Source organism: Erinaceus europaeus, chromosome 20, assembly GCF_950295315.1.
Source record: "Erinaceus europaeus chromosome 20, mEriEur2.1, whole genome shotgun sequence".
NCBI classification, from domain to species: Eukaryota; Metazoa; Chordata; class Mammalia; order Eulipotyphla; family Erinaceidae; genus Erinaceus; species Erinaceus europaeus.
In genome coordinates this window covers 53,030,759-53,046,740 of record NC_080181.1, presented here as the reverse complement: position 1 = coordinate 53,046,740, position 15,982 = coordinate 53,030,759, and the positions used below count along the sequence as shown (strand labels likewise).

The 15,982-nt window shown below is 47.1% G+C and overlaps 1 protein-coding gene across 12 annotated transcripts in view; it reads right to left on the bottom strand.

The window, feature by feature from the left end:
* AKAP13 (A-kinase anchoring protein 13) overlaps nt 1-15,982 on the bottom strand; it is a 323,919-nt gene that overhangs the window by 137,976 nt on the left and 169,961 nt on the right. For all 12 annotated transcript variants that reach the window (XR_009546608.1, XM_060179361.1, XM_060179364.1 and 9 more), the window contains one exon: nt 15,408-15,541. Coding sequence is in view for 11 of the 12 variants with exons in the window: in XM_060179361.1 (XP_060035344.1) it covers nt 15,408-15,541 (134 nt within the window). In the remaining variant the exon portion in view is untranslated. The remainder of the gene's footprint in view (nt 1-15,407; nt 15,542-15,982) is intronic.

The window sequence follows — 15,982 nt, the reverse complement described above, 5'->3', positions numbered from 1 at the left end:
ACTATAAGACTATAAATTTTCCTAGTCTATTATTTTCCTGCTTTACAATTATTAACAGTCTAGCATACAAGTGACTTTTGAAATATGTGGTTATCTTTGGAATCAATGTATATATATATATATATATATTTTTTTTTTCATCAAGTCACTAGGGCTTGATGCTGGTAATACCAATCCACTGCTCCTGGAGGGCATTTTGTTCTCCTTTAATTTATTTTATTTTTATTTGACAGGACAGAGAGAAACTGAAGAAGGGGGAGGGACAGACTGGGAGAGAGAGAGAGAGAGAGAAATAGTGACCCCTGCAAACCTGCTTCACCACTCTCAGTGCCCCTTTTGCAGGCGGGGAGTGGGGGCTCGAACCTGGTTCCTTAAGCAGGCCCTTGTGCCCTTCCCGGCCCCCTGTGCATGTTCTTAATATAAACCCTGAGGAAACAAAACTGTCCCCATTGAAATAAAAGAAAAAAATGATACTCTGCTAAAAATGCTGAATTATTTGAGAAAAAGTCTCGTGGAAGCATTTTGGTCTTTTCTCCAAAGGAGGAAAAAAGAGAGAAGGAGAGAAAGAGTTCAGAAGAATGCTTATTGGCTGTGTAATTTCAAGAACAGTACATTGAACAAATGAGAGAATCCAGGGGGAAATGTTTAAGTGACATTTCAGAGCAAAGAGATAAAATTATCAGAGCCCTACTTCACGACCTGAGTCTTGCTGGTGGCGCAGGAGTTTGGAGTGAAAAGTTGCTGGTGTCAGCTCACCAGACCCTGGGGTGGAGGGAGCCATGCGTAGTCCTGTGGTGTGCCAGGAAGTTGGTGTCCCTCTCTGGACCTGCATCAGCCCCCAGCACCGAGCAGTCCTCACACCTGCTGAAGTGTGTGCTCTACCAGATAGTCGATCGCCCAGCCCCTGCAAATAGGATTTTGAAAGGAAGGGAACTACTTAAATAAGTCAGCAGATCGGTGTCCCGAAGGAATCAGTGGGTGAAACAGGCATTCCTTCCTCATGGAATTCACTGAAGCATTACAGACAACTGTGAGTAACTAGAAGCCAGCCTTGCTGGTGCACTTCTTTCCAAACTCCCTCCAGGTGTCAAAGAAGATGAGCACCTGTCCTGGGAGACAGCACGGTGGCCGCTGTGCAGGAGGCTGTGGCTCCCTTTGGTCCCTTGTCCTCTGCACCAGGGTGGAAGGAGAAGGTGCATGTGGGGCCCGGAGTGTGAAGGGGCAGCACAGGAGCACATGGGGAAGCAAGCCCAGGGTGGAAGGGGACCAGGCAGACTGCATTTCAAGCGGAGACAACAAGAAGCAGGTCCAGACAGGGACAAGGACTTGCTAGCACACCACGGGGCTAGGCATGGCTCCCTCCACCCCTGGGTCTGGTGAGCTGACACCAGCAACTTTTCACTCCAAACTCCTGCGCCACCAGCAGGACTCAGGTTGTGAAATGGGGTCCCAGTGGGCACAAGGATTAGCAAAAGCCATGATGGTATTTCTGAGTCATGGAGGAGAGGAGGTGTGTTTTGTCCAGTGTTCAGGAATCAGACAAAGAGGCCCGGGGGTGGCTCACTAGTGGACCAAGAAACACCTTGTGTGTGTTCAATCCCCGGGACCACGTGAGAGCAACAACAACAGCAAAGGAGATGAAGTCCATCGATGGGAAAGCAGTGCTCTGCACACATGCACTCGGGCTCTCTCAAAAGTAAAGCTAAAGGCCGGGCGGTGGAGCACTCAGTCAGGCACACATAATTACCAAGCATAAAGACCAAGGTTCGAGCTCCCTCTTGCCACCTGCAAAGGAGACGCTTAACAAGCAGTGAAGTAGATCTCTCTCTCTCTCTCTCTCTGTCCCCCACCCCTACTCCTACCCTTCTCAATTTCTGTCTCTATCAGATAAAGTAGAAGGGGGGGAGGAAGAAAAGAAATGGCTGCCAGGAGCAGTGGATTCTTAGTGCAGGCACAGAGCCCCACTGATAACCCTGATGACAATAAATGAATATATGAACAAAATAAAAATTAGGACAGAGGTGGCTCAGCAGGGTGGTACATGGGTCAGGCCCTGAGTTCTAGCTCCAGCACCACATTAAATGGAAAAAAGTGAATGAAAAACAGACACAGAGGAAGCTGTTTAGAAACAAACTGCATCAAAGACTTCCAAGAGGCATGCCTGACTTTACTGCCAGCCATCTGAACGTTCTCTCATCCCCAAGGATTCCCTAGGGTAGAAATGTTCTAATGTAATTACACACTGGTCTTCTCTCCTGGGGTAAACCGCAGGCCACAGCTCCAAGCTCAAAGCACAGGAGAAGGTGTCCTCTGCGCTCCTCTCCCTACAGAAGTAGAGTTCTCTGGGCGAGTTCCGCCCTGTGGTCATCAGAGCAGAGGGGTGTGTGCAGGGTAGGGGGTATGGAGAAAGATGGCAGACTCCTTTTGAAAGTCTGCCTGTTAGAAAGTTAGAATCAGTGACGGCCGACACTTGCCAGATGTTTACATTACTGTTTGTTTACTACAAAGTCGTCTCTGGAGAAACATTTGCTTCATGGAAAGGAACACCAAAACCTGCCTGCCCACTGTGTTAGTGGTGACCTGCCATAGCCTCCACTTACCGACAGCTGCCCAAACTTCCTCTCAGAGGAAGACCTTGGCTTTTCAAATTATTTGACAATGGCCACGTACTTATCTCCTTATTTGGATATATGCAGCAGTCTTCCTCTATTAGACGAAAATAACTGGTTAGGCGACAAAATCGTTGTTTCTGCATCTTTATGGGAGGGGGTTATGGGTTACAGGGTAGCTGTTGACACATGGGTACAGTTTCTCATGTCCCCATGAATCATGCCATGGGACCTGAAGGTTCCCTCCACCTTCCTCCTTTCCCAGATTGCTTTGCTTGGGTGCAACACACCACACCCAGGACGAGTTTCGCTTTGTGGCTTCCCTCTCTGTGACAAAATATTTTTTTTAAATGTTTTTATTTGTTACTGGATAGAGAAAGAAACTGAGAATAGAGGGAGAGAGACAGAGAGACACCTGCAGCTCTGCCTCACCACGCGTGACGTTTTCCCCTTGCAGGTGGGGACTGGGGACTTGAACTGGGGCCCTTGTACACTGTAGTGTGTGCGCTTAACCAGGTGCACCACCGCCTGGGCCTGACAAAATCTTATTAAAGGAAAAAGTGAAGTAGTTTTTCTTCTTTCTTCCCCCCCTTTTTTTTCTTTTTTGTTAAATAAAAATGTCACTTATAGGTCCATCTCCCCAGGCTACGTGGGTGAGAGGCTACAAGACGCCATGTGAACAACTGCTGGAACAAGGAGACAAGTTGGACGCGTCCCTAAAGCTGCCTGGCCTTTCAGCCTGGTCAGCTATAGGCACCGTGGGAGGCGTGTGTGTCGTCATCCTTCTCCTGCTCCAGCCCCAGAACTGAACTCTCCTCAGCCCCCTTCCTTGTTTCCCACTTTCATCCTTCCTGCCAAGTTCCCACTAGCTGCACCTTCAGGTGGAAAGACCAAGGCAACTCTTCCCACTGACACCTCAGGGACCCTCGTGCTCATCAGCCACAAGTCACTGGTCTGAGACGATCCGTTAGGGGAGGTTAAGGTTTAAGAAACAAGACTGGCTCAAAGACCACGTCCCTAAAAAGAGGCATGTGCTATTTCGCTTTTCTTTAATCCCTACTCCTTCTCCCGAAGTCAAATCAAGAAATAGACATACAGCAAGCAGTGCAGGGCCCCAACAGGACTAAACAAAGATGGGAAGACTGGGCGTCAGGCCCGAACCAGTGTGCCAGCCCTCTTCCTCCAGGAGCAGCTATGCCCGCAGTAGCTCCCATGAGAGGCTAAAGCCAACATGAGGCAAACTACTGTCACCTGGACACCAAACAGCAGGTGCCAGTCACCTGACACTTGTCACAGCGCTCCTTAGGAAACCCACTTGGCCTCACAAGAAGTGCGAGTGACAAACTCTTTCTCCAAGCGTACAGGACACAGGCTTTCGCTGTAAGCAAATCCACAGGCCCATCTTGAAACAGTCTTCCTCCTCATAGCTTGCAGGTATTCCCTTTCACGGCTCGGCTGCAATAGCAGCTGCATTCAAGTTCATGGCAAGAAAGCCAGGATTTCAGTCCTTTTCCTGACTCAAAGGGGGGGGGGGGGAACAGATCTGGACGAGGAGAAAAACAATTCACTGATCCTGATGGGAAACAGACACGGCACTGGGTTTTGGCAATAAGGAGGGAAGAGGGCCAGAGCTCAATGTCCCTCCTCCCACTTGCCCTCCCAGAGCCACCTAGGACGGCGAGAGGAAGGAACAGAGTCCATTGTGTGTGTTCTGAGGTAGTGGGGACAGGAACTGCTCTGTGGCAAAGCATCCATGACACAACAGCACTTTCTGGAAACCAAATGAAAAGATGGGCTTCCTATTTTAAAGCCAGTGCTATTTCCAGTGAACTGTTTCAGCAGAATTCCACTTATTACTGTCTGAAGGCACGATGCCACCAGAAGTGAGTAGCCGAGGGCACGCGGGTTTAGGCAGGTCCAGACAGTCAGTCACTGCATCCCTGAGTTCCCATGGCCCAGGTGTCAACTCCAGGCTCACTCCTTCATCCCCCCACCCCCAGAGCTATGTGGGATGGGCTGCCTCCCTCCCTCACCTACCATGGCAGCCCCTCTTCCTGCTTCATTCAGGTCAGCATAGGAGGGGATCACAAATTAAAGGCTCGGCTCAGTCTGGGGGCTGCAGAAACCTGACTTTTCTTGGAGGAAGGCACACATCCCAGCAACAGCATCTGAGTCCTCGAGCTTCAGGGGCATATGTGGGGGTGCGAGTGGGGGTGTGCTGCCCAGAAGACAGGTCCATGTGTCCCCCAGAGCTCCTGGCTCACAAAGCTGGGATCAGAGAATGACTGTGGGTGGGGGTAGGTAAATAACATAACGGTTATGCAAAAAGACTCTCATGGCTAAGGCTCCAAAGTCCCAGGTTCAATTCCCCACACCTCCACAAGGCAGAGCAGAACTCTAGAGAAAAAAAGAAAGAAAGAAAGAAAGAAAGAAAGAAAGAAAGAAAGAAAGAAAGAAAACAGAGAATGACTGCACGTGTGCTGCTGCCCACAGAGGCCCCTCCACTGGGCTCCAGGACTTCTTGTCTGCTGTCCCCTCCTTCAGACTGGGCCAGGTCTGGGTCCAGTGTCAAGGTCTGCTGCTGAGACCGTGGCTCTGCCGTCTCTGCATCAGGGGGCAATGCCAACCCACTTCATCTCCTCTGCCTGAAGAGATAGTTATGTCTGTCAGTGATTCAGAAACGCAAGTGAAAACAACAGCATTCTGGGTTGGCAAAGGAATGAATAGCACCAGAAATAAAACATGTCACAAGCACATCTTATAGACACTGCTATTATTTCTTTGAAGCAGAGAAATAAAGAAAGGCTACTGAAGAGGCCTTCTGGGCCCCCTCACTTCATTTCCATCAAATTAGAGGGAAGATGACACAGGCATTAAAATGACACCAGAGGCGGGGGTAGATAGCATAATGCTTATGCAAAGAGACTCTTATGCCTGAGGCTCCAAAGTCCCAGGTTCAATCCCTCATACCATCATAAGCTAGGGCTGAACACTGCTCTGGTGTATTAAAAAAAAAAAAAAAAAAAAAAAGACACCACACTCAGGGAAGGAGAAAGCAAAGGTAGCAGGACGAGACCTAGAAGAGGGCCCCGACACTGTGATGGGCATGTGACTGACTGCCAAGGGTCTGTAAGACACCACCTTCCTGGAAGTCTAGGGCCTATGCAGCACTTCCTTTCTGCAAGCAGGGCACCCCACCTGGCAGCCACATCACAGGCTTAGCTGTGCCCCCGCCCACTGGAGACGTGTGTAAGGAAGCAGCAGCAGAGGGTCGCTGACAGCCCCGTGTGAGATCTGCACAGTGGAGCAGACACAGGCCTGGGAATCAGTAGAAACATGGCAAGGTTGGCAGTGAGTGGCTGGTTGAGTACAACTGAGGTAGCGCTTCCAGTGAGTTGAGGTGAGATCCAGGAAGAGATTGCGTACGAAGGCAGAGGCCAGGTTCCAGAACTCAGGGTCCTAGGCCTGCCCGTGGCAACAACTAAGGGGCAAACGAAGAGTGGTTGTTGGAAAAACCTTGGGTTCAAGGTCCTTTCTTGCTTAGAAATTATAAAAGGGTGCAGACTGTATGAGAGAGAGACTTGAGTCCCTCCCTGCATCATGAAGATTCTGCAATGAGAACATTAACTTCTGCTAGACTTTGGATTCTCGGAGTCACATGATTGGGCATGTGAGCAAAAAAAGTTCTCAAAGTGGTCCCATGGCAAATTGGATAACGCCGGGGCCAGGTGGTGGCACACCTGGGCAGGCACACACATTACAAGCTGGGCCAGTCAAACCAGACGGGTGACAGGCCATTTCCAGCTCCAGTATACTGTCTAGTGGTCTCTCTTCAAGGAGAGTCCAAGCCATAGAAGAACCCCTGGATTTTCACTGACTCCTCTCCAGCTTTCTCAGCCACCTTATGGAAGGGGTTGGGCAACTTTTTTTTTTTTTTTTACAAAATTGTATTGTTCATGAGGTGCCTCATACTCTGTGTGTGTAAGCAATGTGGAAACACAAGCATGCGAGTTCAAAGATAAATCTGTCTACTTATTCTAGTGACTTCTGTGAGAATGAGCCCAGTTTCAGAAGACATCTTTTAAAAAAATATTTATTTATTCCCTTTTGTTGCCCTTGTTTTATTGTTGTAGTTACTATTGTTGTTGTTCTTGATGTTATTGTTGGATAGGACAGGGAGAAGTCGAGAGAGATGGGGAAGACAGAGAGGCAGAGAGAAAGACAGACACCTGTAGACCCGCTTCACCACCTGTGAAGCGACTCCCCTGCAGGTGGGGAGCCGGGGGCTCAAACCGGGATCCTTATGCTGGTCCTTGCGCTTTGCGCCACCTGCGCTTAACCTGTTGCGCTACAGCCTGACTCCCAGAGCACATCTTCTGTGACTATCTTCAGTAGAAATCCTGGAACCACATATGAAAATATCTGCTTCATTCTTCTGCCTCAGCTCAACCCCAAATCCCAACCCCACCCCGCAAGGACCAGGCTTTCAAACTCTTACATACATGCCAATCTCGGTGACTCGGGCAGGACGGAATGCTAATGACAGATAAGGAGGGTCAACATCATGAATACTTCCACCCAGACTTGTGAGTGAGGTGTACACTTGGGAACGTTAGGCTATTAGAGAATAACGGAGTTCTGTTTGGAACATATGGCAGCTCTTTGCACCTTTGGCTCACTTGCTCTGAAAGACTACACTTGGGGCACAGAGCCAGAGACAAAAGACTATGCCATAACTATCCTGGGGTCCTGTAGGGGTGCTGGGAGGACAAGGTCTTCGGGGGTTGTCAACATGGAAGCAAACTGGGTCACTGGGTGATAGCGCAGGCTGTCAATAGAGACCTCGCTCTTACTGCCCAAGGCTCATGTCCTACCCAGCACCTCCATTCCTCACACTTCTCTTGCTAAGTCCTACTTTTCTCAGCTTCCTAGTCAGTTTCTTCATGATTTCAATTATCACCAGATCCAGGGCCTTGCAAACAAGAGGTGCTTCTGAAAAATTCTGAAGATAATCAATCTATGATCTTCTGAGGGTTAGCGCAGTATACTGTGAAAACACAACAAAATGGCATGGCAGGAAAGCACATCAGGGAATATTTACAGCACAAGGGTAACAATGTGGTGACCATCAAGGAAATGGAGGCAACTGCACTACCCTTCAGACAAGCGCTCGCTCATCTGCCTGGGGACTCCTGGGGCATGCTAGTGACCCCTCACAACACACCTCAGACTGCATTCACACAGGGCACTTGGATGTAGTAAAATAAACAACAGTGCCGATAGAACTGCACCAGGGGCAGAGATAATCTCTAACCTTTCCTAGTTCCCTGGATATGTGTGGTAAGATCTTGAAAGGGAAAGACATTCAGCCCATGTTCACTCCATAAAAAATGAGATCAAAGCCACGGGCTGTGTTACAAAACAGCCGCTGAAAGGGCCTATCATATCTTAAAACAGAACCTCGAAACCTCTCCTGGACAAGGAAGACAATTTCATATGAAGACCGCATCATGGCCCGTTAGCAAGACCTCACTAGTCATCTTGAACTAGCACAAATGAATCCAAGAAAGCTATCAACCGTCAACACAGCAGAGCCGAAGTCTATCCTTGAGGAGGGCCTACGTCTGCAAGTGGAATTTTCCTTTTTCCCTATCCCCCCACCCACCCACTATCGGGGCTTCCTCATTAAGAAGCAAAAATGGGCTGGGGAGATAATGTGGCTGGACTTGCATGCAAAGGTCCCAGGTTCAATCCCTGGCACCACCTAGATAGAGCAGAGTGATGATGAGGTAAAAAACAAACAATCAAACATAGTAAGTCAAGACAAGCAGACTTAAGTTGTGTTTCTGTCTTTCAACTGGCCACAGAATTCAGCATCAAAGCAATTCATTAGCTCTCTTAATAAGCCTCCTTGAGGTCGTCCATCCAAGTGTACAGAGACAAAGAATGGGCATGCCCGGGGCTGTGTTTCTGACGGCAATGCATGTCTCCCCTCCCACAAAGGAAAGGCAGCTTTCAAAACACATGGGAAGTCACTCCAGGTAAACAGTGCAAAGACTGAGTATTCTTCCACAAGCATTTCCTCCTCCCCAGGGGCTGTAGGAGGTAGAAGAATTTACCTTCCCTCCCATGGAATGGTATTTGCCTATAGCAGGCCACCTACATTTGTCTATGGTTCCTCACGGAGTAGACTACCCTCTTCATTAGTTTAACTATTGTGGCTGCCCACTGGAATATGAGTCTTTAAGTACAGAGATGGACATATCTTCATTTCGGCATATCTGAGGTGTACAAGCACTTGTTGAATCAAACACTGCTACGTCATTGCATCCTCACAGCAAACACAGCAACTGGGCAATGCAAATGAGAATCAGTAGGGGCCTATACATGGTGGCTTCTGCTAAGGCCATTTTCACTGCTGCCTATCTAAATTCACTCCTCCATAGGTAGAGTAGTACTGATTACTTTGAAAGGAGACGAGGTTTACACTTACTACTTATGCCTCTTACATGCTGGATGCCATATTAACTCCGGTTAATGTGAATGATTCCTGAAGTAGGCAACACTATCTCAAACTTACAGATGAAGAAACAAGACTCCCCCTCTGGTCACCGAGCATGGAGGCTGTGAACTGACACAAAGCCAAAGCTTTGAAGCAAACACCTGGACTAGAGAGAAAGGCAAGCTCGCCCCCTGGAGACAACAGAAAGAAAACAAAGTTCTGGTAGAAATCATCCAAGTACAGAGCAAATCTAGGCAGGAAAACATTAGCCAGGAGATGTTCGACAGCACCCCTTATCACTTTAAAGAAACCAACACTGTGCTGTTGTGCAAAGTAATTAGGAATGGAAATTCAGTTCATTTGACGTCTGGTTACGCACAGTAGTTATTTTCAGAAGCAGGTGGAGGATCAGGGTTCTGACTCTCTGGTTTGGGGAGTGTGTGCTCAATGAATAAAGAGCAGACTTTCAGTGACTGGATGCTCAACATATGGGCTTTTAAAGTTGTACTTGATATCATTTGTGCCTGAGTGCTTGGTTTTTGGAGCTGGGCATCCTGACAAGCTATACTGGCTTGCTCAAGTGACAATTCCATTTAGCCAGTAAGCTTATGGAAAGAGCATCTGGATAAGGAAACTACTATAGACACCTCCATGAACAGATATATATAGTGAGACAAGGCCCTTCAATGCACTGGGACACACGCCGCAGAGACAATTCCCAGAGCACTCAGAGTGAGTGGGTTTGCAGCCCAGGGGAGGAAAGTAGGAGCCACAGTTCCGACCTGGATACCATGGAAAACATTCTCATGATGAATATTCTCAGGGTGGATAGTCCCAAGAGGCTTTCTGTCCTGGATTCAGGCAGTATTCAATGCCACTTCTATGCCTAGTCATATCATGGGCAGGTCTGGAAAATCCTAGTCATTTCTGGAGCAAAAGCAAACTTCTTTGGAAAAATGCCATCTTGGTGGCACTTAGCTACAGCTAAACAGACTATAATAAGGAAGGATGTGGGGCTGACTTTAAAGTTAATCAGCTTAGGCCCTAAAATGGTGAAAGGAAACTGTCCAACCATCACAGAAAGTGCAAGAGCTTAATGCAGTGGGTTGAGGCTTTCAGTGTGTGAGAGAGTCAGGGGCATCTGTGTGCAATGTGAAGTCCCACCCTACAGCAAAGGGATTGGCTCCCCAGCATGGCATCTTCTGGATGATGCTTATAGTCCTAGCACAGCAGTGAGGTTCAAGCTCAGCTCACAGAATGCATCATGAATGAGGTAAGTCACTCAACTAGCCTGAGTTCATGTCTTTGCTAAACTTAAGGTGCTAGACTGGAGATAATCTTCATGGTTTATTCAGTTTCTCAAGGTCTCAGAGGTAATACAAAGCTCTGTGTCTGCCAATTTAATGTCTGATGCCATCCCTAAAGTTTTTATAATGATGTTCAAGAAGCAGAAACTGAATCCTGATCATTTTAGGAGCCACCAAATGGAACCGTTTAAACAAATAATACTGGAATCCGAAGTTATAGAACCAGTTATTACTAGTAGCAATAATAATAAAAATAATGCTAAACTTTGTTATCGTTTCAGGCTCTTTCCAAGTGCTTGACATATGCACACACGAGTCTCTCTCTCTCTCTCTCTCTCTCTCTCTCTCTCTCTCTCTCTCAGTGAGGGGAAAAATGGGAGATACACAGGATGATCTGAGAAGCTGGAAACTATCAAGTATACAAGTGAGGACAATGTTTTCCTCCCTTCCTCCCTCCCTCCCTCCCTTCCTTCCTCCCTTCCTTCCTCTTTCCAAAGCACTGCTCAGCTCTCACTAACGGTGGTGCAGGGAATGGAAGGGGAGTCTTCAGAGTCTCTGGCATGTTTGCATAACCATTATGCTATCTATCCCCACCCTATGAGGAGAACATTGACTCTTAAATTATAACTAGTGAGGCCTGGCAGATAGTACAGTGGTAGAGTGCTAGACTTGAAAACATGAGGTCTGGAGTTCTATCTCTGGCACTGCATACGCCAGAGTGCTTCTATGACCTCACTTTCTCTTCACATTAATAAAACGAGTTGCAACTAGCATTACAGCTGCCACAAGATTTACTAACAAACCATGAAATGCAGAGGAAAAGGTCAATGGGAGTGGACTGGACTATGTGTCAACTAATGATAATACCAGATGAATTGTGAACAATTTTTAATCAGGTCAAGAAATATATTAGGCCCTTCTACTAAGAATGCTACAGCATGGAACATATACGTGTAACTTCTCTGAGAATATAAGCAAACATTCACCTTGTCATTACCTTATTCTTTTATGAATCATGATCTTCAACTACACTGATTTCTAAAGTCACGGTTCACTTATAGTCTTTAATTTGGCAAGCAAGCTAAGATATAAAACATGACTCCTTGGTTTTCAAGACAGGTGATCAGACTAGTGGACTAAAGAAAACAAGAACACAATAGGGCCACAGTCAAGGGAGGTCCCCACAGGCTGACAATCACATATGTTCAGGCAACATTATAGGACAGGAAGACTCCTATAGAACTCGCCATGGGTTCTTTACATATTTAGATAATGCCCTCGGTGGATCGCTGCCGGAAGGTTTTAAGATAGCAGCAAGGCAGCAGGTGTACAGAGTCAGACTGCTCTGTTTCTGTAAGAGACAGTGAAACAATAACTGGTTCATTCCCAAGGTCAACAACAGAATGGACATGTGTCAGAAGACCAGATTATATAATGTCAAACAAGGGCCATGCCACACTCAACTTCAGCAACAGGCTCAAGCAACCCCTTTCTGACTGCACATGTGAGGTGCAGAAGGTGAAGGCTAAGAATGGGAGAGAAAGCAGGAAGCAGAGCTCTGGAGAGGCCCAGTCACAAAGCCAGCGCAGGACAAGCACAGAAGTGGCACTGGTCCCCAATATACCATTCAGTGACTACAGCTCTCATCACAAAACAATTCTGAAGGCACCAGCCCTCTTTCTGTCTTTCTTATTATTTATTTTTTTATTTTTTTATCAGAGCACTGTTCAGCTCTGGCTTATGGTGGTTTGGGAAACTGAACCTGGGCCTTCGGAGCCTCAGGCATGAGAGTTTCTTGGCATAACCATTATGCTATCTACCCTCACCCACCAGCCCTCTTTCTTGCCATTCACTAGTGCACAACCATCCTCCCAGTCATGGACTCACTGCCTACTTTGTACAGCCTGTTAAAAAAGCTAAAGGTACATTTCACATTTTTTAAATGGGTGAAAAAACTTACTTGCGGGGCAGAGTGGTGGCTCACCTGGTACAGCACATGTGTGCACCTGAATTCAAACCCAAGGGTGGGGGGAATGTTCAGACATCTCTCCATCTCTCTTCTCCCTAGCTCTGTCTCTCACCCTCCACCAAAAGCTGCAAAAAGGTAGCTAGGAACAGTGTAGTTATGCAGGCACCAAGTCCCAGTGATAATCCTGGTGGCAAATAAGTTACTTAAGATCTACGTTTGTATCACAGGAGTATTATGTGAAATTCAAATGTTAGTGTCCATAGTTTCATTGGGATAGAACCCCCCCCCCCCCCACCTCTGGTTCCCATGCATTATAGCAACAAAGCTGACCAGCTGTGGGAGACTGTGTCACAGAGCCTAAAGCATTCTCTCTCCTGACCCAGTGACAGCATACATACAGAATATGACACATGAAGAGTTAAAAGACGGTGGGGGAGTGAGGCATGGCAAAGTTTACAATGTATGCTCAGGCTTCATCTTTTCGACTCACAGCAAGTAGGGCTCATCTGGCAGAGTAACAAGGAAGCCAGGAAAGTGGTCAGACTGCACCTTACAACAGTTCTGTCAACAGAAAGGGCTCCTGAAAGCATGAGTTCCTGATGAGGAATGGAGAATCCCGCTTGCAGATTCTTCCTTTCTTTCTCTCCTTCTTCCTACAGATGTTTTCTCTGACTAAACAAGGTGGGGGGCAGACACAATGCAGTAGGCAGAGACAACCCCCAGCAATGGACAGCAAACACCTTCTGAGCCATGGATGCTCCTTGGGTTGGATCCCAGGCATGGCAGTGAGGAGGAGGTGTGTCCTGTTGTCTAAGTCCTGGGTCAGACCCCAAGCCCTCAGTTCTCACTGTAGCTGGGTCTGACCCCAGACCAGTCCTGTGACTCTCCCAAGGTCTAATTATTGTATCTGTAAAGTGAGATACATTCATGAAATCTGAGGAGCAACCTTTCTCCCAACTGCAAATAAGAAGCGGGTGTGGGGTGGGTGAGTGGGTGGGGTTCAATGCTTTATTTCCTCTCCAATCAGGAGACAGTGATGCCCGGTGGAAGGACAAGCATCACGCACATTTGGTGACACTGATCACTGTAATAATGTGAAGACAGAGGACTTTGAATTCAAGGATGTGAGTGTGTTCCTTCCATTTTGTAGGGGCTCTCGAAACAAAGACATGTGTCCCCTCCTTGCAGGCTGTGTTCTTTCTTCTTCCCCCAGGGGCAAAAGCAGCATTTGTCTGAATAATGCCTGTTACACAAGTAGCCACCCAGGCATTAGTCATGAATAATATCTGTGAAGGGGGCAGGATGGAACAGCGAGCTCCTCCCTACCACCAACTGCCAATAAAATCAAGCTTGTTTATCAGGCTTCATCTACTTGGAACACTCTGGGAAACCATGGTCCTGTTGACCTGCTCAGGGTGACTTTTGAGAAAAAAAAAAAAAATACCACCTAGCCTTCCAATGAGCAAAATCAGGGAATTGACAAGTGGAGAGATTGCTCTTCTGAAAAGCAATACAGTTTACTGCAATAACTGGATTGTTCCACTTGCAAAAGGCCGTGTGTGTGTGTGTGTGTGTGTGTGTGTGTGTGTGTGTGTGTGTCTCTATGTTTTACTCAGCAGGAAAATCCAAAACTTAAGAGCATCATTTCTCGCCACAAGTTTAAGCACATTTATTTTCAAAATAGAAACAGCAGAATGAGTTCAAGAAGCAGCACATTTCTGAAAACTAAATATATATTACCATAGGACCCAGCAAGTTCACTCCTAGGTGTTTGAAAACATAGTCACAAGAACATGGATACCAATGTTCAGAGCAGTATTAATCATAAATGCCCAGAGTCAAAACAATTCAACCATACAACACAAAGGTGGTCCTTCCATATCAAGGAATACGACTTGGCAATAAAAAAAGCCAACTCTGACATATGTCACAACATAGATGAACTCTGAAACATTACGCAAAATGGCAAACAAACCAGTTGCAAAAGATCACATACTGTGTAGTTCCATTTACACAAAGTTCTAGACGGGGCATATCCTGAGAGAATGGGATGGGTGGGTAGGAGACAGGCTATTTATGAGTGTGAGGTTTCTTTTCCGGGTGATGCTAATGCTCTAAAATTAGACAGTGTTGACAGCTAGTTGCCAGACTGTAAACATATTAGGCACAACTCAACTCTGCTGCTCACTGGGATGGGGGATTTTGTGTGTATGTGAGTGAGACTGAAACAGAGAGCATCAAAGAGCTGAGTGGCTGAGGGAGGAGGAGTGAGGGTGGGAAAGGCACTACCCAGGCTTCTTGGCGGGAAGAAGGCAGGAGAAGTACAGAGAGGGTGAGAATCCAGATCCCCAATATCTCCAGGAACACCCCCCCCACACACACACACACACCTGGAGATGCAGGTAGAGAGGAGAATGTTTCGGGGGAGATGTCTCCTTCCGTTCTCAATGCTCTGCAGTATTTCAAAATAAAGCCAGACATTGGTGTGGGGATTTTTTTTACCCTGAAGACATGGACAAATCCGCACTCTATTTCAGTATCTCAACAAAACTCCTGCAATGGAAAACACTGAACCTTCTATTTTTTTAAGTCTCTCCCAGAGATGTACTTTGCATTTGCAACTGTACTGAGATGTCAGTAAAGTGTCATTTCTGCAGCTATTGGTTTCTATTTAAAGCAACAACAGCCAAGACTCAAGGGAGGGTGGGAGAGCTCTTTTTGAGGTCAGTTTTCATTTGGTGACATGTTTGACTGGGTAACAAACTGCCAAGTTTTGTGTCTATGGGGAAAAGTCTCTTTTCTTTACAAACTTGAGGGAATTCAGGTACCACTCACTCCAAAAGTCTTGAGTGGTACAGGCCACTTAGGAACGTCTAAGTACAACAGGTTCTAATTTGTATGTTGGTGGAAGAGAGATGGGAGAAATCCTATAGAGAAGAGTCTGCTACAACAATAACCAAGGCTGTAGATCATACACAGCAGACTGGCCCACTCTGTTCCTCAGAGCTGGGTGCACTCACCGCCTGGGTCTTGGGTCCCGGCTTCAGCTCTGGGGGAGTAGCTGGGCTTCCTCCGGCCACCTCTTCAGACACTGAGTTTGCCCTGAAGTGACTCAGAAAATCCACTTCGTCGTCAGCTTTCGAGCCCGGCATTTCTGAAGAGAACAAGGTGGTTACAAAGTGCATTTGAAAAATTGATTCTGGGCCATGACTGTTTGCACAACACGCTACAGGTTTTGTGTGTCTTGTCTGCCTGGGTTTGGGGGTTCAGTGGGAGAGCTGCCTCTCGCCTGCAGGAAGGGTCTCCTCTAAACAACCCTGCAGCTGAGTTTATTCTCTGTCCCATGGTTTGTGTCTCTCTGGGCCTCTGAGTGAGTCTGTGCTAAGGGGAGGCCCATTGCAGTGTCTCTGAACTTGCGTTTGCACTGTTGACTTTTCATGACGAGCCTATGGGTGTGCTGTTGACTCGCACATGGAAAAATAAACTATCAAATGTTCTGGGAACAGATTAAGGGCAGAAGCTAAGTAGTCCATTTAGGCCATCATCAAAATGGCAAGAATGTTTGCATCTGCACAGGACAAGCAGGGAAAGCCAC